General features: G+C 39.1%; 1 protein-coding gene and 2 long non-coding RNA genes across 3 annotated transcripts in view; 1 reads left to right on the forward strand and 2 right to left on the reverse strand.

The window, feature by feature from the left end:
• Positions 1-26,013, reverse strand: part of man1a2 (mannosidase, alpha, class 1A, member 2) — a 181,211-nt gene that overhangs the window by 136,565 nt on the left and 18,633 nt on the right. Inside the window, 1 exon segment of the mRNA XM_055015102.1 lies at positions 227-488. Coding sequence (XP_054871077.1) covers positions 227-488 — 262 coding nt within the window.
• On the forward strand, positions 1,582-2,815 carry LOC129350023 (uncharacterized). The gene is made up of 2 exons (XR_008603218.1): positions 1,582-2,267; positions 2,382-2,815. It is a non-coding gene; the product is annotated as an uncharacterized LOC129350023 (long non-coding RNA).
• On the reverse strand, positions 2,890-16,681 carry LOC129350022 (uncharacterized). The gene is made up of 3 exons (XR_008603217.1): positions 5,165-16,681; positions 4,763-4,899; positions 2,890-3,677 (listed from the first exon to the last, which is right to left on the reverse strand). It is a non-coding gene; the product is annotated as an uncharacterized LOC129350022 (long non-coding RNA).

Here is a 26,013-nt window from a genome sequence, read left to right on the forward strand (position 1 = left end):
CACAGGTGGATAGCCAGGTTTTAGTGTAATACGCTTCGACTATAGCATTATGTCCTCCAAAATTTTGCCTTTTTATTGCAAAAAAGTGTCTAAAAAGATTAGAAACGCTGTCCCTACAGCAGAGAGCCAAACCAGTAGAAACCAGTGCATTCCTCATAAATGAAACCGAACCTAGCTTTGTTAAAATAAACACATATAATACGTAAGTGGCTAAAGGTCATCTTACCTCTCTGATCTTGTCTCGTTTCTCCTTGACGTCGGGCTCTGGTGGCTCTCCGTCGCTGACTCCCACCACCTTGGGCATGGGGACTGGTGGCAGCGGTTTGGGCCCCGGGTCCTTCTTTTTCAGGTCCTCCATCACCTTATTCTTCTCCGTCTGGATCTCAGCTTGCAGCTCCTCACGTGACTTTCGCAGCTTCTCCTTCGCCTCCTGCAGTGCTCGCTCATGGTCTGCACGGATCTTGTCTCGCAGGCTTTCCTCCTCCTCCCTGCAGGAGGAACAGGGAAAAGGTCGGTAAGTTTTAATTCTTTATGCTGTGCTCGGATCCCCATTAGCCCCCCAAAGCGGTTGCTCATCTCCTCAGGGTGCACACACAGAGATGTTTCGACCCCGAAGAAGGAGTTTTTATTTGCACATACAGTATGTGCAGTGAAATGTGAAAAGTAACTGTTTCCCAAAGCTGTGCAAAAACGATAAGACACTACACAGAACAAATTTTAAAAAACAAAAATTAAAGCTGCAAGCAGCGTTGAACGGGTCCTCGCACACCTACGCAAGTCAGGACGTTGAGGTGTAACAGAAATTTCAAGGAAGTTGAGACGTAGCTGACCAACATCAATGATTATATCACAAAGATTTTAGCCACGGAACATGCAATTATAATGCCAATAACTTCCTGTTACCAATAGGTGGCGCTTTGACTATGACTCATTCTTGGAGTGTGGATGTCTTCAGACCCAGACTCTTGTCCAGCACATGAAATCTGGCCACACTGGATCATCTGAGATATAAACACTTCAGTAATCATAGCGAGACATTGAAAATTCGCCGCGCCGCCACGGAAACGACGTTTGACGAAAACTCACATTTTTCCCCATAAAAAATCATCAACGTCTTAAGGCTTATGTCACCACATTTGAGGTTAATATGGTGATGTGGCTAATAATAGTACATCAAAGTGTACAACATGTTATTCTCTGTTGCCAGCAGGTGGGGCAATAATCACGTATGTCAAGTTTGAGGCAGATTGGAGCATGTTCAGGGGTATGGAGGACTAAAAGTGCCAAAATTAAATAAATAAATACATCATTAAATAATTAATTAAATATGTCATTAATTAATTAAAATTGGAATCAAATATTTCATTAATTAATTAAAATTGGAATTAAATATTTCATTAATTAAAATTGGAATTAAATACTTAAATGTGTTATTAAATAAATATATCATTAAATAATTAAATGTCATTAATTAATTAAAATTGGCATTAAATATGTCATTAATTAAAATTGGAATTAAATACATAAATGTGTTATTAAATATGTCATTAATTTATTAAAATACCAATTCATTTTAAGTAAAAAACATATTTCATTATTTCACTATTTAATTAATTATTTCATGGTCCTTGTGTTGCAGTGGATCATGAATTTAGTTTATCTGTCAACCTCGCCCGTCAAAGTCGGTGGGCGGATCCTAACACCTGATTGGTTACCCTGCACATCAAGTCAAGGCAAATCGATTCCAGATAATGGATTGACGCAGAGCTTGTGAACACATTCCGATACACTGGGTGGCGCTATTCACCTCTACGTTGGTTTGGATACTCAATAAAACAAAACTTTATTAGCAACCGCTAAAGACTCGGTCCTCTTTCCCAAATGTTGATACATGCGGTGCAAGACAAATTTTCCTTTAGCATTTCCTTTAGCATCTACTAGGCGCGCCACGGCTCGTCTGGGTTTAGTTGTTTTTCCATTACATTGAGAACCACCTCATCGTGGGTGGAGTCGTCATAGCACGGCGGTCCGAAAGTCCCTTACCGTCATTTGTGTGCGACACAAACGCAATGCAACAATGTACATGGAGGCGATAGTACACCTGCTGCTCGGTCTGTGGCTTTCTGTCAGATTCAGAGTAACAGAAGAGTCGGAGAAAGCTGAGAGCGGCGAGTCGAAACACTGAGGAGACACACAGGAGAGTTTGGGAGGCGATACAGCAGTATCAAGCCGAAGACAAGAGGATATGAACTAGACGACATATGAGGGTAAGCTAATGCTAGTTCGCTAGCTATCGTGTATCAGTCCTGTGAACGACCCTGTAATGGCTGCAGTTTATCGCTATTAGGTATTAAAATATGTATGCTGTGTATGTGTTTCAGATGCTCTCTGATGAGACTTCATGGGATTTACCTGAAGCAGCAGCACATGAGCCTGCAGTGGCACAAGGTGTAGAGGAGGAGGGCAGAGATGTACAGGATGCACTGATGCACTACGTGTCATGCAAAAGTTAAGTTATTCTTCTTGTTATACTTCTGTTTTTCTGTCCCCGGACCGCTATTGTTTTCTTTAATGCAATTCTGACAATAAACTTTTGTAGATGTGTCTATGCTATTGTTTGTTTGTGAAGGTTAGCAAGATTAAATAAAAAATTAAACGCCAAAACATTAAAACAGCTGTTTTAAGAAAATTACAGTTTGATAAATCAGTATTGCTTTGGTGTAATTCAGTCACCGGAATTATGAACCATAAAGGAGTTTGTGTTAAAACATGTTAAATCCCATTAAACACAAATACATTATTAGGGAATATAGAATTGTTTGGTTCAGACTGTTGACTCTTTTTCTACCAGTGTCTTAACAGACAAAATGAGAAGTTATGATGCAGTCACATAAGTCACAAAATAGTTTATTAGTCAGCAGCAAAATCAAAACTATTTACAATGTGCAAAGTACAAACTGTGGTGGGCCTCTCCTACAGTGGAGGACTAAAAGTAAAACTATATACAACTACAGGTGCTGGTCATATAATTAGAATATCATGAAAAAAGTTGTTCATTATTTCAGTAATTCCATTCAAAAAGTGAAACTTGTATATTATACTCATTCATTACACAGAGACTGATATATTTCAAATGTTTATTTCTCTTAACTTTGATGATTATACCTGAATACTAACAAAAATCTCAAATTTGGTATCTCTGAAAATTAGAATATTGTAGAAAGGTTCAATATTGAAGACACCTCTAATCAGCTAATTAACTCAAAACACCTGCAAAGGCCTTTAAATGGTCTCTCAGCCTAGTTCTGTAGGCTACACAATCATGGGAAGACTACTGACCTGACAGTTGTCCAAAAGACGAGCTTTTTCATGACATTCTAATTATATGACCAGCACTTGTAAATCTCAAGTCTATGGGAGGTGGACTCGCTCACACTCGCCGGCTGCCCACTGCCTACCCAGCTACCCCAGCTACCCCAGTACACCCAGGAATGACTGGTTGAAGGCAGTATTCTGGGCCATCTCCTCCCACTGCAAGGCCGCTTCATTCTCTCTTGCCTCGCTGAGGAGCAACCAGATGTTCTCATCATGCTGGGCATGACTCCACTCCTCCTCAGCCTGCATCTCCACAAGTACGCTAGGAAGGTCCAATTTTCTGTGGCCCCCTTTCCTCTTGCCTAGACCAAAGACAGAAAAGTGATCAGAGTCAGCTTTAATGGCCAAGTAAGTACACAATATACACGGAATTTGGTTTCGGCTGTTGGTGTCATCCTAGGAATATGGAAGAGAATAATAAAAAATAAACAATAGAAAGAGGAACAGGAAGGAAAAAGAAATAGTAGTAAAATAGAACACAATATAAACAGAAATGTACAGCTAGACTGGAATGTATGAACACATTAGCAAAATGGTAATTGCTATAAACACAGTAGTGGTGATTTTTGTGTACAGGGCACTGTAGTCCAAATGTCCAGGGTGAGTGGGGTCTCTGATGATGTTTTCTGCAGTCCGTACTATGGGCTGTAGTCTGTTTCTGTCCTGCTGTGTGGTTGATCCAGAGGTGCGCAGGACAGATCGGATGACTGCAGTGTAGAACTGGATCAACAGCTCATGTGGCAGGCCATGTCTCCTCAGCTGTCGTAGGAAATACATCCTCTGCTGAGCCTTTTTCAGGAGGTCCTGAGAGATTGTAGTCCCCAGGAGCTGGAAGGACTCCACAGCTATGATGTGATGTGTTTAGCCACCCGTCCATCCATTTTCAATCATGATCATGTCTTTGATACTTTAATAAACTTCTGGCACTCTTCGCTTTAACCAAAGCACAAGCAGTAACTCCTCCACCACAAGCAAAAACGACATGGTGTGAACTTCATTTCATCCTGTGCACATTTTGGAGTTGGTAAGAACAGCTGTGTTTTCTCATTTTTATGTATATTTTCATTCAGTTTCACAGCTACCTAGTGACTATAAGAAGAATGGTTGCAATACTACACTGCACCAGAACGTAAATTAATTAGAGTGACTTACTTGTTAAGTCAATGGAAAATAAATGCAGCCGCATGTGTTCTGTTTATGTGTCACTGCAGCTACATGTAGCTTTCATCAGGCGTTCCTGAGCTGGTATGCTGCACAGTTTGCATTTACACCTGCCTGAATTCTTGGTCGTTGGTCTCACCGTTCTGATCATGCTTGCAGGCATTTACACCTGTAGTAATAATAATAATGCGAAAATCAACCATGCTCTCTGTTTACCGTGTCTTACCGGTGATAAGACGTTGCTGTGACGTGCTGGAGGTTGATGTTGACAGGGTCGGTGTCGAAGCTGGTGCTGGAGAGGAGGCAGGGGAGCTGGGGGCTCCGCGACGGAGGTGGAGTAGGCTTCACATGTGGAAAGGGATTCTTGAACAGAAATAAACACTCACTCTAAGTACAAGAAAAACACGGCATGCTGACTAAAGTATTAGCTTCTGAGAGCTAAACGTTAGAAACAGCAGCACGAAATACAAGCAGAGCACGGAGTTAGCGCCGATGGCTAACTAGCTATCTTATTGTCTGCTCCAGGAGACAACGACGTTACTTTCTAAAAATACTTGTTTGCTTAAAAGAAGCTTGCCACCAATGGAATAAATGATGTATAAGTTTCTTGAAGTCACAAAACACTCACCGTCCTCGAACGTCTCCAATAATGCAGCAGCTGAGTCTCCCTCCTGTTGCTCGCCGGTGCGGTGCCAGTAAATAGCGTCCATTAAACCTCTTCCAACACCTCCTGGTTGACCCACGCCGGCCGTTGTGGTCCTGGGTGGACCGATAGTCACTTTTGAGCTTTTTCAGCTTCTTCCTACACTGCTTCTGTTCTCTTTATGTACAGTCTACTGTATATGTGAGCGGCCATCCGCTCAGAGACCTCCTGATAAACTTTCTCCGTCCAGCTCTCTCTGTATTCTTTGGTCCGCCACCAAAGACAAAGTCTCGACCTCTTCATTCACCCACGGTACAGGTCTGGCTGTCACATTAAAATTATGAAGAACAGAGAGTTTCGTGAAGAGCAATGCACACCGTCGCTGTTTACAGTCATTTTTTAATGCAGGATTTTGTTTTCGTGCTGAAGTTGCTCTGTGTCGTCACTCCCTGTCCAATCAGTGGCCTGCACTATGTAAACGCCACATTATCGGCTCATCTCAGCTCGCTGGGAACCTCAGCCGAGAAGGTGCTGAAAATTAGTCCGTATGGAAACGCTCGCAAACAAAGATGAGACGAGCCGTACCGTGCCGAGTAGATGCTTGTAGAATCGCGGCTAAACAAAGACAAGCGGAGCCGTGCCGCGCCGAGTAGGTCCTAAAGGAAAAGCGCTCGACACTCCGAGCATCGCTGCAATTTGACAGGCTGGTAATCCACAAAGAACGTGATGTTCCAGAACTTCCCTCGGTATGCCAAACGCCCTGGTCCCTGTGTGTGCTCCTGTTGCACCCTGGTACCAGAAAACCGGCGGAGTACTTCCTCTAAATTTGCAGTCACGCTACGGTCAACATCTTGGTCGGAAAGTGCGGAAATAACTTCAATAAATTCCTCTGCTTTACACGCTACATGCTCGGGGTCAGCAGGTCCTGCTTCCACATACTCTGCAAGGTCTAAAATATCTCTCACCAACTCTCTAGAAAGTTCACAACGACTCTCCCTCTACACAGCCTCCATGTTTAGAAAGACTTCCGGTTTCAAGGCAGACAAAAGCAGCGGATTAGACTAGATTCACGTTAGTCCCGCCCACGGACTTTGACGGGCGAGGTTGACAGATAAAATAAATTCATGATCCACTGCAACACAAGGACCATGAAATAATTAATTAAATAGTGAAATAATGAAATATGTTTTTTACTTAAAATAATTGTTATTTTAATAAATTAATGACATATTTAATAACACATTTATGTATTTAATTCCAATTTTAATTAATTAATGACATTTAATTCCAATTTTAACTAATTAATGACATATTTAATTATTTAATGATATATTTATTTAATAACACATTTAAGTATTTAATTCCAATTTTAATTAATTAATGACATATTTAATTCCAATTTTAATTAATTAATGAAATATTTAATTCCAATTTTAATTAATTAATGACATATTTAATTAATTATTTAATGATGTATTTATTTATTTAATTTTGGCACTTTTAGTCCTCCATACAGGGGAGGTAGACAGCATTTCCTGTTTCATGGAGAAGCATCAAACCCCTCAGACTTTTGCAGAAGATTTTGTTAACTTTGAATCACTGAGTCCTGTTGTATATACTGGCCAAATTTGAGGTCTCATGGAGTTACCTCCTATGAGGATTTAGGGGGTCGCCATGGCCATGCCCTTAGACTATTGCAGAAAATTTTGATAACTTTTCATCGTTAAGGCCAAATCTGAGGTCTCTTGGAGTTACCCCCTATGAGTAAATAACCCCTAAAAATGAGCAAATCTTACAGTTTATGCAAAATGGTTGACTTCCTGTTGGATTTAGGGTATGGCTCCAAGAGTCTTTTTTGTTCACCCTGACATGCTGTATATCCTTACCAAATATCGTAGATGTAGGTGAAACGTCCTGGCCGTAGTAGATGGTACAAATGTTGCAGGGGATGCCATAAAATATCAAATTTTTCACCACTTCTGCTGTGTGCAAATTTCCATGAGTTTTTGAGCATGTGTAGGCCTCAAAAATGTGATTCTTTTGGGCAGAAAATAATTTCTTGCTTTCCAGTAGGGTCCTTTGCAGTGTCAGTGCTCGGGTGCCAATTAGTAAAAAAGTCACGTCATAGATAATGAGGTGGATCTTAAACTAAAGTACAGTTGTGTTCATGTGTGGGCTGACTGTATTTATACATATATTTACATTAGTCCTGTGTGTTTAAGTGCAGATGAAGGTGCTATATTTTGGTTTTCACAGTCCTGAATACATGAGTCTATGTGTTCGGGGAAGAAGTGTGTCTTAGAGATTTCTTTTTGACACCGATTAAAAATTAAAAAACATACTTTCACCCTCTAGGAGGTAGCTGGGGATGAAAACAAACACATATTTTGCATGTTTTCTGCACCTATGCCCTTTTTTATGCTTTTATTTACTAAATTGATATTTTATTCCCATTAGATTCGTCGGGTTGAGCAGGTTGAGCGGCCTCAGCAACAAGCAGCAGCAGGAAACCAGACGAATAACTGACCCATCTCTAATCCAGATCATTACGGGGGAAAAAAACAAAAGCCTCGTCGGTCTCTCGTGGGAGACGTTAACCCCCCAACCCCGACCAGCCTGCAGTTACATCAGCTCCAGGAAATAGGACAGATGTAGAGGAACACAATGATGGTGCCAGAATGACAAAGAAACATCATCTGCGGTTCCACATGGCGATGAAGCCCCAGGGTGTTGACACTACTCTACCCCATGAGGACGCAGGTCAGTAATGAAAAACAAACATAGCGGGGTGCCGACGCAAGAGGCAACAGCGAGACGATGATGTCGCACCATTAACCGGTGGTCGCTTAAGTAGGAAAAGCTGTAAAATTGCATCTCACTTTGCTGTTGGATTTACAGATGAAATTACAGCCGACAACTGATGAATGAAGACAGATGAGAGGCATGTCGCTGCGGGGCAGGAGGCGTCTTATTAGCAAACATCATCCCGTGTTTGTGAAGTAAAATACATGACATCTTTTGTGCTTCAGCTGGGAATAGATATATTTAGATGTAGACTTAGCTGAGTGTCGTTACATTCATGGGTCGTAACCTGTGTATTCGTAATAACGAGGAGATGTGTGCAGCGTAGGAGGAAGGATGTGGAAATGAACCAGGAAGAGGGCAGGGAACATCATCAGAGACCCCACTCACACAAGAACAGCTTCTTCCCCACAGCCATCATTCTAATAAACGGACGGGCCATTCCTCCACACCTGTAAAAAAATAGAACACAGTGATCCCTCGTCTATCGCAGGGATCAGGTTCCAGAACCCTCCACGACAGACGAAAATCCGCAAAGTAGCGACATTATATTCATTCTATTATTTATATATATTATATCAGGCTTTATAAACCCTCCTGATACTGCCAGAAGCCTTAGAAGGCGCAGAACATTTGATTGACATCATAGGGCTTGAAGTAAATTAAATTTTTTACCCACGCCACAGAGCAACACTACGCACAATCAGATGTGCTGTACGCTGCGTATTTTGATGTAATAGTCTTTAATAATATATACAATTTAAAAATCCATGATACAGTTAGACCACAGTGAACCATGATACGGCGAGGGACGACTGTATACCAGTGTATAGGTACATTATTTTTGCACTATGAACAATATTCTCTGCTTTTTGCACCGTATTCTCACTCTAGCAATTGTCATTTTGCATTTTATATTCATTTCTAGATGTATAAATATCTGTATATATATTTATTCCGTCAAGAAACGTGATCGCAATATCAATGGATTGGATGAAATTTTCATGGAAGGTCAGAAATGATACAAGGACCAAGCGATTAGATTTTGGCATTGATGCAGCTTATAGTCTGGATCCACGGATTTGTTAAAGATTTCTGTATCACTGCGAGATAGCGGCACGGCGTCACTGTAACCATGACAACAAGTGAACACTACATCAGCTGCCTGCTGATGATCACATGATTATGATCCTGCTACAAATCCACCACTGAGGACTTATCAGGACTTATCCATCAGAAATGATCCAAGGAACAATTGATTAAATTGTGGGGGTGTTTCTGAGTCCCATCAATTCCTGCCACCAGCTACATATTTAGGTCACGTAATTCGGTATCCATACATAACATACACATACATAACACACACCTGTACTCAGCGCAAGGTCATTTTGTTTATGGGTACATCTATATTAAATGGTAACATTCTATGTTGCCGTGATTTCTAATCATCAATAACTAATAAACAAATGCTGCATTTATTTTTTTTTTTTTTTAAATGCTGCATTTCTGACAGTGCCATATGGGGGAATAAACTGCCTTGGCAGACAACTGCGCTCTCTGAGTGCTTTTCTTGTTTTTTTTTTAAATTTTGTTTATTACTATTATTATATTTTTCATTTTATTTTTATTTTATTATTTTTTTATTTTCTCTTCTTGTTTTATTGCTATTTTATTATTCTCTTTCCTTATTCCTCGGGTGACACCAACAGCTGAAGCCAAATTCCCTGTCTGTTGTGTACGTACTTGGCCGTTAAAGCTGATTCTGATTCCACATTTTAAATTATAATTTGGACTTCAAACGCATCAACCTGAGTCATTTTTGCTCCTTCGTGCGTTTGATATCCTGCAGGAAACAACACACCGAATTACCAAACATGAAGGTGATGGGAATTGACAAGGGAAGAGGGAAACTAAAAGACAAACTGAAGACGCATTTCCCTGGACGCTTGACTCAGTCCCTGCTGTGCTGCATTAGCTGTCAGTTCCAAAATTACCTTTACTGTGAAATATCAACCACAAACGCTGCCGTGCATCCAGAAATCTGCGTAAGACGTGAGCCTCGGGGTACAGAAAATGAGGAATCTGGAAAACCACCGTGTGTTTTCTCGGCACCGACACGTGCGCATGTTTATTAATGACGTTCCGCGTGATAAAGGCAGGAAATGTGAGAGGAAATGACGACCCGCTGGGATCGGTGTGGACTCAGCTGCGAGGCTCCCCAGAGTTAAACCGCTCACATCATCTCTGGAGATATGTGTGTGTCCTTGTGCGTCTATCTATCAATGAAACACGACCCTGAGAGAGTATGTGTGTACGCCAGCATGTCTTACAGTAGTTGTACTATAAGTACAAATCCACAGCTCAGACAATGAAAGAAAGGGTTTAGCCCACAATAGCTGCCATTCCAAGATAAAAACGATCACACGAAGCTGTGAGAATCTTTGTCCTCGTCTGAAAGAACAGCAGCGAAGGTTAATGGGAGTTACATTGCAACATAATCCTAGGAAAAAATGTGGATTTTTTAAGTATTCAGTCATGTTTTCTGCACGTACATGTAGCTCATCGAAATAAATACCTACTAAATGTAAACTGTGGTGAGGCAAGACTAAAAGAAAAACACATTTTGGGAATTTACGTGGCCAAGTGTGGTGTTTGCAGACCTGTTTGTGCTCATTAGGTGTTATTTATTTATTTAAGCATTCAGCTCTTAGCCAGTGAAGATTCGTTTTTTTATGCATCCCTTTTTTTCCACCCGTTTACAACCAGGATATATGTATTTTTTCACCCCTGCTCAAAGTTTATCACTAAAATTACTGCTGACCAGGGGGGAAAAAAAGGAAAAAAGAAAAGGATGTAGAAGCAGAGCAGGGTGTGAGTCAGCCTGCATTAGAGCAGATGTCTTTATTGTATACCTGCTAGATAAGAGTAAGTGCTACAACCTGAGCCAACTTCACAAAGAGAGCAAGCATCTAGAGCCGCGAGGCCGCTGGAAAGAACGGCCGGCGTGACTCAACAAACCCGCCGCCTTCAGCCTTTATGCATATCAGCCACTGTGTATAAAAGATGACAGTATGAATCTATTCTGTCCTCCTGGTATCACTCCCATAACCTGAATAAAAGCACATTTTCCAACACTCGCTAGCATTCGATGGTAATAAAATTAGAGAGCAGCGTGGCCAAATGCAGTTATATAATGCCTATAACATGTTGTTGTTGGTTTTTTCTGACAAAAATCAATTTATTAACAATATATGGAAAACAGAATTGCTGATCTTAAATGTTGAACATGGGTCACTTTCTGCTGCTAACATACTAACATGTATTACAGGTTTTACATTTATCATAGCTCATATTTTAACACTAAATCTCTTTTACTTTGAATTGTGACAATTGCTTGCTCTATTCAGTTACCTTTTCTGCAAAATTAATTGTTAATTTTAGATTTAATAAATAGTAAATGTGCTGTCCAAGGTGCGCAAGCTTTGCTGTTAGCAACGACTACTTGAATAGCATCAGAATATTTAATTCCAACCACCGTGATTGGATTGATTTATCTGTTAAATCAGGAAAAGTAAAACTCAAACTGTGACTAGATGCTAGCTATTAGCACTGAGCATCACGCTATATTGAAAAAAATGCAGTATAGAGAACCATAGTGGTAACTAAATCTTCCTCTACATCAGCTGCTTGCTCGATTCAAGCACTTGTTCTGTAAAATTCCTTGCTAATTTCAGACTGTATATACACTAAACATGCCCTCTCAGGGCTGCAAACCTAGCCGTTAGCGATGGATTCTGTCTTGAGGAACACCTGGCTGCAGATTTGGGGTGTAGTCGAAAGCTAAACATTTTCATTTCATTGGTTTATCTGTTGAATCCAGGCTAAGTAAAACTCAAACTGTGACTAGATGCTAGCTGTTAGCATTGAGCATAACACTATACTGAAAAAAATGCAGTATAGAGAACCATAGTGGTATAGAAACCAAAACAAATGTGGTTAAATTAAAAACCTGCATTTAAAATCTTACTTAAGCAAAAGTCTGGAAGTATTCTTAGCTCATATAGTAACACTACATCTTCCTCTACACTAGCTAATTTTCAACTGACCTATTCAAGGACCTGTTCTGCAAAACCCTTTGCTAATTTCAGACTTTATATATACTAAACTTGCCCTCTCAGGTCTGCAAACTTAGCCGTTAGCGATGGATTCTGTATTGAGAAACACCTGGCTGCAGATTTTGGGTGTAGCTGAAAGTTGAACATTTTGATTTCATTGGTTTATCTGTAAAATTCAGGCAGAATGAAATGGAAACTGTGATTTAATGGTAGCTATGAGCGTTAAGCGTCACACTTATATGGAGAAAAAATGTGTAAAAATAGTGGTATAGAAAACAAAACACATGCGGTTAAATCAAAGTCCTGCATTTAAAATCTTAGTGAAGCAAAAGTCAGCAAGTCTTAGCAACAACATTTACTGTTTTACTCATTCTGCTGAGTAATGTTCCCTCTGATTGCTTTACTATTGTACTACTATATTATGTTTTTCATTATTACTGCTGCATTAACTTGTATGGTGTCTTTTACTGCTGTAAATGCACAAGGTTGCAGTCAGGCTACCATTTGGATGAAACTAAAGTTTTGAAAATGACTGGAACAGAAAGTAAGACTAGTAGGAAGATCTTTTAGCTAAGCATCTGACAGTGGGTCCTTTTTATTTGATATTTTTCATTCTTATGCAGTTTAATCTTGTTCGAACACGAGTCCAAAACATCGAAATCAACATTCTGCTTCTTTTCTCGCCTGCTCAGTCTGTCACATTTAGTTTTTAGTGATACTTGTAATAAATGCAGTCCGTTCGTAGCACCGGCACATGTCTCAGCACTCTGGAAAATCACCTGTTACCTGTGGTAGGTGGTGCAGACTGACCTGACATAACCCCTGTTAATCAGCTGATGCTGAGACGATACATGGCTGACGTCAATTATCTTAAAGCGGCATCCAATTGGTCCGATTATTTGGTAAATTACTGGCAATTACACACCAGTTGAAAGATGTATAATGAAACTGACAGGTAATGATTTCATTTGAGGAGGTCTGAAGGGCGGCAAAGCGGTGGTTTCTAACAAAAAAAGTGGCAAAACATCAACATTGGGAAAGCGAGCGTGTATAGAACTGCAAAGGCTGTGTGCGTGCATCCATACACTTATAATGAGAGCATAATTGAGTTAGAAGGGCTAGAAGTAAAGAAGGGAGAGGTTTGGAGGCAGTAAAAATAGCAGGAGGTGTTGTGTGATCAGCATGCATCAACCATGTATTTTCTATGAAGCACTTATCCTCTTTAGGTTCAGTTAGAGCTCCATCTTTTCCCAAATTGCACAGACCACAGCACATATAACCTAATGCCAGCTCAGTTTATCACAGTGTGTGTGGTGGTGGTGGTGGTGGTGGTTGGGGGGGGGGGGGGGTAAAAGACAGAAGAACAACAAAGAGGAAGCACAATGTGAAAGACAGCAATGAGATAAAGAAGTGAGACAGCGGCAGGACAGAGACGGGCTTTTTATTCTAATTACCCTTCACACAACACAATGTGCATCCATTTTATAATTCTATCATGATACTTGACGCGAGGCCAACAGCGACCAAAATAAACAGCCTCCGAGTTATGCAACATCGCCCTGGAAACGACTCATAAATATTCATATTGCAAAACAGTGCGTCTGACTTTAATTGATAGAAAACATATTTTCCCTCCGACAAAGATGGCAGCTGCTGTGCACGCAGAGCGAATGTATGCATTTGTGGGAACACTTGAAACATGCTGCGTTTCATTCTTCAGATCGTGTGTGAGTGTGATAGGTTCGTGTGCATTTGCATCCTCGATTCAAGGGTTTCTGACGGCAGTTGTGTGTTGTAGCGCCCTTGCGGTTTGTGTGCAAGCATGTGAATGGACTGTGCCTCCAGCCACATGCATTTAAATGTGATACTGAGATGCTGCTGTTATTGGATCGACTGTTAAGATGCAAGGCTTGGTGGTTAGCACTGTCGCCTTGCAGCTAGAAGATCCCGGGTTCATGTCCCCCCTTCCTGGGATCTTTCTGCATGTTCTCCCTGTGTATGAGCGGGTTTTTCCCGGGTTCCCACAGTCCAAAAACATGCTGAGGTTAATTGGTGATTCTAAATTGCCAGTAGGTGTGAAAGCAACTGTGCTTGTTTGTCTCTATATGTAGCCCTGTGATAGACTGTTACCTGTCCAGGTGCCTCCTGCCTTCACCCTCAGTTAGCTGGGATAGACTCCAGCCCCCCTAATGAGGATTAAGTGGTGTATAGATAATGGATGGATGGATGTTCAGAAGCAAAAAGAAACACAGATGTTTAGCCGACACCTTAATGGTTGCTGTTTCAGCTCCATGTACAGCGCTCAAAATATTCTTTTGTGTCTCTGTAATGGTTAATCCATCAGTATATGCAAGCTCTTTAATCAAAATGACATCTTTAACGCTAAAATATAATTACTGTTCTTATCCATGAATTTTCCAATTTACTGTTTTACAAAAAAGCAGAAAGAAACAGTGAAGCATAGTATTATTTTTTGTCAAATTACAGTTATTTGCTTGCATTCCTGGACAGAAAAATTAGCTTTAGTAGTTGTTTATTATTCTTGATTAATTTCTGACTTCTGGCTCAAATTTGGGATAAATGTATGAATTCAGTTTGAAATTCCTCACCACTGTTCAACATGGTGAGGCATAGGGAACTCACTGAGAAAGACAATAGTGCGAATTAAAGCTCTTTATGATGCTGGATGGTCTTTGAGACAAAGTGTTCTCACAGTGTGGTCCAGTTTGCCTTGGACTCGATTGTAGAGACTAGTTTTTACAAAATGCAAACATCCAAAAAGATCTAAAATTTGCCACAAACACTGGATTGTAGATGACCTGAAGAAGGTACTCTAGACAGATGAGTCCATGTTTGAACTCTTCGGCAGCATCGTCGTGTTTATGTCTGCAGAAAAGCTGGAGAACTTTTCGATGCTAGATGCATTGACCCACAGTAAAACACGTTGGAGATTCCATAATGGTGTGGGGTTCCATTTGTGGAAACGGCATTGGCAAATTAGTTAAAATGGATGGCATCATGAACAAGGTCTACCACAACATCTTGGTGCATCATGGAATCCCTTCTAGATTGAACCTGATTGGTCGTGGGTTCATATACCAGGAAGACAAAGACTCCAAGCGTACTTCAAAGCTGTGCAGAGACTACTGGACGAGGAAAAATTAATCTGGAGTTCTGGAACTGATGGACCGGTCAAGTCAAAGTCCAGACTTGAATCCTATTGAACAGATCTGGGATTTATTGAAATCAAAAGTAGATCGTACCAAAGTTTCATCCAAAGCAAGTCTCTGAGAACAGCTAGAAACTGTGGAAGATATGGTCGAAAAAAAAGTCAATAAAAACAATGGCAGCAAGAATGCAAGCAGGTCATACAAAACTGATATTTGGTTAATACTAGGGCTGGACCTCAATATCCGAATATTCGGATATTGGGGCTCATTGATGATTAGAAAACCCTTGTGCAATTATGTTAGCACATGAATAAAAATGTGGGTTTTCATGGAAAAATGAAATTGCCTTGGTGACCCCAAACTTTTGAACGATCGTGTATATGTGAATAAGGACCATTTAGTTGTTCCAGTTTGTTATTTGCCTATTAAATAACTACACTTTTTAGTCTGAAACCAGTTTTTGACAGATTTCTAAAATATCTGTGTTTTAGTCCAATGAATTAACTGTAAATGGAAAGGCAGCGACACCAACATACAGAAGAATTACAAGACAGTCCACCTTTCAGGGCGTCTTCTGGAGAAAGACTCATTCCCTCGACATAAACATGCATTAGCCTTCTGCAACCTCTCCTCTCTCCCTTCTCCTCCTGCCCTCTTTGCTCTTTTATCTCACGTCACTCCTTTCCATTATCTGACTCGCTTTGGCATCGCCGGTGATTCCCTTCCAGTCTCATATAACGTCAAACATGCAATTATGAGCACATCAACAACTGCCCGACTCGATTACCTCGACAAAGGCGAGCGCGGAGCGAAGCCGCCGAGCGCCCTGGTGACCGCTGGGCGCCTCACATGTACCTTTCAATGCCCACGTGTCAGGCTGCCGGCGATCACTTCCTTGTTTTATCTCGTATTTAAACTTCACGGGCCGTCAGGAAGTCTGGTGCTCGGCAAAGATCATCTCTTTCCATGGCAACTGGAAAGAAGCAGCAGTTGTCCAAACCACCTGGTGGGGTATCTAAGACGAGGTTTTTTTGTTTTGAAAGCCAAGGAAACACAAGGAGAGGAGCTCAGGTTGGATGCGATGTTGCCGTGGCAACAAACAGAGACTCAAACACACACACACACACACAGAGGTCATAGACTGCAAGTCAAGTCTTAATTACTTAATTGACTCATTTATTCATGGGAATAAGACCGCTGTGCTATTAGCGGCTGCACGGTGCCTGCTTGGATTTCTAGTGCAACTGCAGGGGGGAAACACAAACACAAAGACCGCCGTTCTGTGAGATCTGAGAGTTGTCAGGAAGAGTACAGCATTTAATGCTCTTGTTGTCGTGCGGGTCAAAATTTACCCGTTTTAAAGTTTGAAAATGTGGAAAAATATATATATTTTCACAGTGAAACTTCTGATGTCCATATTTTCAACATTTTTGGGAAATCTTTGAATATTTTTAGGTGGAAAAAAAGAAATGTTAAAAATGTTTCTTAAGAACATTCACAAAAAATCAACCAAAAGCCAGCGAATTTTGCTGGATTTTGGTTGATTTTTATGTGAATGTTCTGAAATAAAATATTAGAAGTGTTACTGATATATATGTAATCACTTTAGATATTTTTAGGATTTTTTGGAAGATTTTAACTAATTTTTTCAAAATATTTACAAGAATTTTCTTGCCAAATTTGGGAAATTTTTTATTTTTTTTAAATAAAACTTTTAAGGGAAACTTTTAAGGAATTATTGGAATTTTCTTCCTGAAGGTTTTGCAAATTTTCAGAAATTTGTGGAATTTTTTTTTCAGACAAAGAAACAATATTTTTTTGGGTGCCCATAAGTGAAGACAACAGGAGAGTTAAAGAAAGTCAGACGGTGTATCTGACAATGTGGTGTATTCAAATCATGTGTTTTTAAGCGCATTTAAGTCATTAAAACTGAAAAAATTGCAACATATGCAAACGAGGACACGCCAGCAGGAAAAAACAACTAAAGCTGCAGCTGAGGCATCTGATAGTTTGATCTGTTTCACAATGAGATCCAGACTGTAACCAAAATAGTAGCACACGTGACCTTTATATGAGTGTACGACTTGAAATTTCACACGGTTGCATTTGTGCAAGTTCAAGATGACAATCAGACGGATTTGGGCAGCTACTGTGCTGGTCATCGTGGTTGAAAGTCGTAGTTTTTCTTCCTCATTGGCTCAGTTAGTCTCTGTCTACCTGATGTTAAAATGATCTGTAGCTGATTATTTTAAAAAGCAAAATGACGACAGAGAGGAAATGATGACATAGAAACTGTGTCTTATTTCTTCAATAGCCCCACCTGCACCACTTGTTTGGTACAGGTTTCAGCTTTTCTCTCCAGATGCGACTTCATGGAGTTTATTTTCATTATTTTATAGGTTCCACTAACGTTTTCTACAATTAAAACATGCAATTTTGGACTAATTATACAGAAAATGGAGGCAGCTGCTTGAGTTTCTTTGTTTTCAGCAAGGAAAAAAAGCTTCATTTAAACCCAAAAAATTTGTTAAGATTAATCTCTGGTCATTCTTTTTTTGTCTCCAGCTGAAGTTCCACACAGATCACGTCTGAAATACAGAATAACATAAGCTACAATGAGAATCCATATAAAACAAACAGACAAAGAAGGCCTAAAAGTTCAATATTATTCATGAATCCAATGTGCAGGGTGAAGAAAGCGCAGTATTTTCTATACATTTGTTTATATTTTTCCATCACCTTTCTCTGTATCTCCATTAGAGTTAGGTTGGCGAGTTTAAAGTTCTGAGATGAAATATGTTTGGAAAGCTGGTAAACAACAGAGGAGAAATAAACTACAACACAACATTCAGCTTAGGACTTACTGCTCCACAAACAAAGAAGCTTTAATTTTACTAAAAAGAACCACCTGTTGGCATGATCAAGGCCACATTAAAACATCTGCAAACACGTTACAAACATTACTCTGAAATGAAAAAAAAACAACTATTAAATTCTTAATTCGTGGAGTCCCTGACAAACAATAAACAATCTTGCAAGTGTAAATTACGTCTCCGAATGAAAGTGACTCAATGTCACCAGAATCCTATCAGAAAGACCAGTTTTTATTCTGACATTTCAGCTGCTCCTTGTCCCTCGCTGCCTGTGGTGAATTATATTCTGTCTTCTCCGCTCACTTCAGGGATTGAAAAACATCTGGTTTATCTGAAGTGACTACATCCTTGTACAGGACTCATTTTGATTACTAATTATTGTATTTTTGTCATTTCTAGTGAAAGTTTTTCCATATTACACGTGTCACACAGGGCAAAAAGTAAAATATTAGGGTCGTATTTGGTGTCACAATACCAAAAATATGACTTCAGTATGACATCAGCCCAAATAAATTGATACTGATACTGAAGTGATAACCTGAAACATCAGGGGAAATCATTTTTTATTAATTTCTTTTTTTTTTAAAAAACACATTTTAGTCACACATTTGGACTCTTTTGCAGGAATTCAAGTCGTTTAAACACCCTCATTCTGACTTTCTGAGCTCCGACCAAATCATTATTCTAACAGTGAATACTTATTACACCAACAGTGACCGCAAACTGTTTATCTCAGAGCTTGTTCTCATTCATTCTCTTTATGAAATGTCATTTTACCACATAGAAAACTAGAAAATGAGTGCAGGCCTCTGCCAAGGACGTGTATTGACTGATTATCTACCAGACTTACAGCCAGCCAATTGTGTTTATTATTTTCACGCTCAATAAAACTGAGTATTATGTCCCCATTAAGTGTCTTCTTGTGTGCTTTCTTTCTCCTATACAGTGGCTAGGTGTGTTTTTGGCATCAGTAATAGGATTTATCAGCTCAAGGTTGGGGCGTTATTAAAGCTTTTACATGGTGTGCAGTAATGTCATGTCCCCTCTACAGCATGTAATTACTCTAATAGTTAATTACATATGTGCACACAGATATCACAGTTTAATAGACTCATACACCTTCTTGGCAGAAATCTGTGCTCTGCTGAGTCCATTTTCTAGTAAAAGAAACAATTACTGAAAGACACGCATGTAACATTTACCACTACCTGCACTGATAGAGTAGAAAAGGATCATGTTATGTGTTTGCACATTGAGTTAGCTTAATACAAAAAGCCAAGTTCTGATTCACCTGAAAGTTTTATAGCATAAAATATGGATATTTACAAAGATAGATGTGAACATTTAGCTTGATATATCAAATACTTTGAGGGTTTTCTTTCTTCTATGGCCTGTTGACCCATTTTTGAGCATTTGTTCCCCACAGGGCTATTTGAATTCACTATCTCAGAAATGATCAAAGATAAAATCCAGAATTTCTCATCAGGTCATTGATTCAGAATCTACTATATTGGACAAATAGTACAATATAGTAGCAGGAGAACTATTTTAAAACACCAGAAATCTGTTCTGCTTAGATTAGAGTAACAATATTTTTGTTTTAGTGGTACAGTTTGTCAAACCTGCTCAATCAGTTATTAAAATGTTCGATTTTCTTTTTTTATATTTTCATTTTATGACCAAGTATTTCCTGTTAAAAACATTCTAAATGTTTTATTTTGTATTATTGTGATATGCAAATAAATACAATTCAGAATATATCATTAGGTTTTTGTTTATGTGAGGTCAAAGATGTGACTTTTCATGATGTTTTTTTCATATTTCATCTCATCCATAATCAACGATTATTTGATCTGTTTGTCCAATATTACAGATTTTGAATTAATGACATAATGAGAAATAGCAATGAAAGTTTCAGGCTTTTATTTTGAATATTTTCTGAGATACTGTCATTCAAACAGTCTCAAGTTTTAATAGAATGCTGAGAATGTTATCTCAAAGTATTTGATATGTCAAGCTCAAATTCCACAAGTACTTTCAGAAATATCATCAAACATCAGATTTTTGCACAATAAATCCTTGTTTAAATAAAATAAAATACTTGTAAAGTTACAGATTCTTGGTTTTCTGGTGCTTAAAATTTGCTCATTCTTTCTGACTTTCTGAGATAACATTTTCCACATGTTTTACAATTAAAATTTGAGACTGAACAACAATATCTCAGAAAAACACTCGCTACCCTGCCGCTCTCTGAACTCTTTCTATGAGTTCATACATGTGTCGCTGACTCTTCGCTAAGTTGGATTTGTTGACTCCCTCCATCTACGTAGCTTTAAAAAATCTCTTGCAGACAAACAAAATCATTCCATATTTTCCTTAGTGCCCTAACCGCAAGCCTGTGCTCGAACCTTTTCAAAATAGTCTGGATTAGAGCTGAAACAATTCCTCGAGCTATACGAGTAATTCGATTACTACAATTCCTTGAGGCAAAATTCTCTGGATCGAGGCTTCATTCAATACCCCTGTACTATATGATATATGTACATTAACCCTGTACTATACTATATATGTACAATATTCCTGTATTATACTAGATATGTAAAACACCCCTATTATACTATATATGTACAATACTCCTGTACTATACTATATATGTACAATACCCCTGTACTATACTATATATGTACAATACTCCTGTACTATACTATATATGTACAATACCCCTGTACTATACTATATATGTACAATACCCCTGTACTATACTAGATACGTACAATATTCCTGTATTATACTAGATATGTAAAACACCCCTATTATACTATATATGTACAATACTCCTGTACTATACTATATATGTACAATACCCCTGTACTATACTATATATGTACAATACTCCTGTACTATACTATATATGTACAATACCCCTGTACTATACTATATATGTACAATACCCCTGTACTATACTATATATGTACAATACCCCTGTATTATACTATATATGTACAATACCCCTGTACTATATGATATATGTACATTAACCCTGTACTATACTATATATGTACCAATATTCCTGTATTATACTATATATGTACAATACCCCTGTACTATACTGTAGTACCCCTGTACTATACTATATATGTATAATACCCGCTCACTTCCACTTTTGATGCTGTAATGCGCATGCCTAGTGTGGAATCCGATCACTCAATTACTCACCAGAATAATCGATAGAATATTCGATTACTAAAGTAATCGACAACTGCAGTCCTAGTTTGTATAAATTAATAAATCCATGTTGTCCTGTCAAAACATGAGCCTTTTCCAAATGCATAAACTTGCATATTCCTGGAGGATTACAGGAGTCGAGGCCTCAGATGAATAATTCAAGCCAACAAACCACCTCCCCGTCACACAGGTGTTCGTCTCCTCGACTAACCTGAGGAAAACTAAATCAACCACTGATTGCCGCGAGCTCATCCAAGGCTTCACAGTCGTGGCTCAGCTATTCGCTCGTCGGCGTCGGCCTATTGTGTGCAAAGCCAGAGTGGGGTCTTAGTGCCATCTGCACATATTAGCGGCCGCTTCTACTCTTGAAAGGAGAATATATGAATAAAAAATCAGCGGCAGGGAGGGATGTTTTAAAGATGTTGAGAGGTGTTCTGCTGGCTAATCGGCATTCACTTCACAGCAGATGCAAATGAGGAGGGGAGAAAAATGGCATTGAATGCTGAAGGTTAAAAATAAAATTAATGATTTTATGCACCTGTGGCCTATGACCACTTGGAGGGGATTTGGTTCAGACTGCATGAAGCTGCAATAGACTCTTTACATAATGGAGAGCCAAAGTAATGCAAATTGCTCTAATTGCAGATGTGTTATCAATACAAACACTCAACATAAAACCCTTTTAAAACTCTAATGACAAAAGTACTCCAACACTTACATTCTCTGCTAAAGACACCATGACTCTGCTATCTGCTATAAAAACACTATATTAATGTTTAAAACCTTTACAGTAGAATAGATTGAACACAGGTGTGAATAAACAATAAATTTACTCAGTTACCCTCTTAAATACAGCATTTATCTGAACTCTCAGATGCTTACTTTGTCCCATTAGTGACCCGTTATTATCATATCGTGTAACTCATTAATTTTTTTACTTCCAACCCCCCCAAAAAAACAGCTGGCAGGTTTGAAAACTGCCAAAATTACATCATTTATTGGAAACTGAAACTGTAAAAACTGAAAAAAGGCATTACTGATCTGTGATGTGTCATTCTGTCAGGAAAATTGCCCAAATCTAAGCTAAAAACTGTCCGATTTCACCAAAAATACCTTAATTCTACATTGTTAATTTAAAAAATTGCCAAAAAGAAAGAGCTTATAGTAAGCAGATTCAGTAAAATGCAACTGAGAAGTCATTAGAAATTCAGCAGAGACAAACAGTCGTGACAGAAATTTGGGGGTTTTTGGACAGAAGACAAATATGGATGAAAATTTGAGCTTAAAAGCAAAAAAAACACAGTTGATCAATAAAAATGAACACAGCATGGCTCAAAAACTGAGGACCAAGTTGTCAGCAAGTCATTGGAAGACACAAAGCAAGGTGAAATCTGTCTTCAAAGTAGTATAAAATCCAAAGAAAGTTATTTTTTTATGATTTATGGCATTAAGTTGGAGTTAAACTGTTTCCATAGAGATGCAGGATTTGACATTACAAGAAAAAATAAGTTTCCAGTGAGTAAAAATGAGAATGATTAAAGTACTTGTCTTCAGATTGCATTATCAAAAATGTAGAAAAATATGTTTTTAAGAATGTTTTCTAATGGTTTTATGTAACCAGTGTATGCATTGACACAATATGCATGAAAAGGATAAAGTGCAATGTCTGACTGTGCATTCTGACCTGATGAAGGCCGCATTGTGTCACTATCACAGCGTCTAAACCCAAACACAATGACACAGAGGTGCGTCTGTTTGGCTTATTGTCACGGCAACACGATAGCGCTGCAGCTGGAAACGGGTCAACTTCAAAACAGCATTTTCTTTGATACCGGAGAGCTTTGATGACAACAGCTCAGACGTAGCTGACGGTGAGGAGCAAGTCTTGGTGCCAGTCAAGAATCAGGTCATTTAAAAGCAGAAACAGAGCATGAAATCGACGTGGCAATCTGGAGCACATACCAGATGATACGTTTCAGATAATACGCACTCTGAAGGGCAGAACAGAATCAAAATATTTCCAATTAGCCATCCCAGGAGGAGCGAGGATTGATAGTTATCTCTACTGAGGCGACCCCGCTACTATAAATGCATGAGTAGCTTTCCAGGCCAAATTCTGAAGATTATTTCACAGACTCTCCAGGAAAACATTGCTATTCAGCTGCTGCATCCAAGACCGGAGAAAAAACAAGCACAAAGGTTGACGGCTGCTCAAAAAGTCTTTAGTTTATCTAAAATCTGAACCTTTAGAGGTGAAAAACTCCACTGAAAAATGCCTGAGACGCCTCATCTGTTTGCACACCCTCGACAGCAAAACAGAGCAGCGGTTAAAGCCATGTGCATTAATCATGATGCAAAAACCAAGAGTAGTTGACTCTTATTAAGGATTGATGCACACCCTGAATGAAAGGTAAGGGATATGTGCAAGATAAGACAGCATGAATACGAAATAGATCAGTATAAACTTAAAAATATATACAAATTACTACAAATGATTGTAAAAAATGCTAAAATGACAAAAACATTAATATATAAATTAGGGCTGGGACTTTAACGCGTTAATGAATTAATTAATTTTTTTAATCGCGTCCCACCACTAATATATTCTGTGTATCTGTCAGCATCAACACAAAGGTATAAAAAGCTTATATTAATAAATGTCAGGGTTTATCCTGCATTGGGTTTTAGATGGTGTTCAAAGACATTTTAGTTAGTATTTTAGTGTTTTTGTCAATTAATTGGGAATTATGAGAGCACAATAGACATCTTTGCTTTTCAAATGGTCAAAAATAACTGGAAAATGCACCTTTTTTGACAAATAAGTCTCTTCATTGTATGCAAACCTATCATGCGTACTATCATACACAGTCACTCCTTCAAAGGAACATCCTAATCTAGAAAAAGCCTTGTATATGCATTCTATAATCTACTAAAATGACAAAAACATTCATATTTACATATATTCTATTAGAAATATCAGGGTTTATCCTGCACAGGGGTATTTGTTGCAACACCTACAGAGGTTTTAGGTGGTGTCCAAAGAGGTTTGTAGTCAGCTACCAGCAACAAAATTAGAAGATTTACATTTTTTCATAAGTTTTAACCAGTTAATTAGAATTTAGCCAAGCACAATAGATATTTTTGGCTACCAAATGGTCAAAAGTAACTTGAAAATGCTTCTACTTTGGACAAATAATTTAGCACAGACTCGTTACTCTATGGAAACCGGTCATGCTTACTATCCAAGCACAGTCACACCCTCAAAGGAACATCCTGATCCAGGAAAACCCCTGTATATGCATTCTATAATCTATTTTAAGTCCATAGTAAATTCCAGCCTGTCAGTGTGAGTGGCATATAGCACTCAGCATAAATACCATTCTAGAAACATCTACGTCAATTTGTTAACAAGCTAAGAAGCATCTTTCTTAACTCATTCAGGACAAAAAATGGAAGTATAACCAGCTTTGCTCTGTTTCTTACAAAGGAGTCTTTAGAAAACCACCGTAGAGACTCGACAAAGTGATAGATATATACATCCTACTCAGGAAAAGCACATAACAGTGGGCTTCGATAAAGGCTGTCTGCGTATGTGGGCGGCTCAACTCAAGGGTCTCTTCGTTTTTTCCATCGCTGACACGTCAGCGGCGAGTGTTTTCTCCTCGTTGAGCAGCTCTACATCTGAGAGCTCTCATGGAAACCTCCGAGTGATGTGGACGAGTCGACCTCCTGCTAGCTCGTAAACACCACGGAGCGGAAAGAAGAGGCCCCGTTCTGGTGCTCGGGTGAAGGCAGTTTCTCCTCAGATTTAGCTCCTGGGATTCCCTTCTACATTAGCTATCAAGCTGCTTCCATGTCCTGCTTGTTTCCCATGACCCAGTTGGCTCAAACAGGAGGCTGCAAAGCTGAAAAGCGGGTGTGTGATAGCATCCTCTGCCTCTCCGATTCGTCCCTTTCTATGTCAACCTCAGAACAGCAGCTGCAATCTCATGCACACTCCCACTTCCTCTCAAATATATTCAGCTTCTTTCTACTGTTTATCTCTTCAAAACTCCTCGTTGTGTCGATTAGTGCTCGGCTACCGTCAAAGCAAATCCTTGTTGTCTTTTCCCTCTTTCCCCCTCCCTGTGCACTCCTTTTTCATATATCCATAAATATTTCACCCATCGGTGCGTTTCAGGTGAACACCTGAGGCCCGACGCTGGACCCGTGTTGACATTCAGCTCTTCTGACCTACATCATGCCTGGCAGACAACAAACACACGAGTTCATCTGCTGCAGTTTGCACAGGTCGGCCGAGAAACAAACAAACCCAGTTGGCTGATGCCCTGAATGTGCACAAGACACCGAAGCTCCATCAACAAATCTGTGGAGAGATATAACCCCACAGATGCACCTAATTTCCCATTTTGGAGCATAAAAAAATGATGCATGAAAGCAGTTTGGTCAGCAATAAAAGTAAAACTTTGCAGAATTACTTTCATTCTATTGTTTACAGTCCAGTAAGAGGTTGGTATAGTCATAGGAATGAATCAGAGCAACCTGAAAAGAGCAGGAATTGGAAGAAGTTAAAAAACTGGGGCTAAACTATACGGTCTTAATCATGAGCTCTGCAGCCAAAACTAAACCAATTATTTGCATAAAGATTT

This window comes from Amphiprion ocellaris, chromosome 11 (assembly GCF_022539595.1).
Source record: "Amphiprion ocellaris isolate individual 3 ecotype Okinawa chromosome 11, ASM2253959v1, whole genome shotgun sequence".
NCBI lineage: Eukaryota > Metazoa > Chordata > Actinopteri > Pomacentridae > Amphiprion > Amphiprion ocellaris.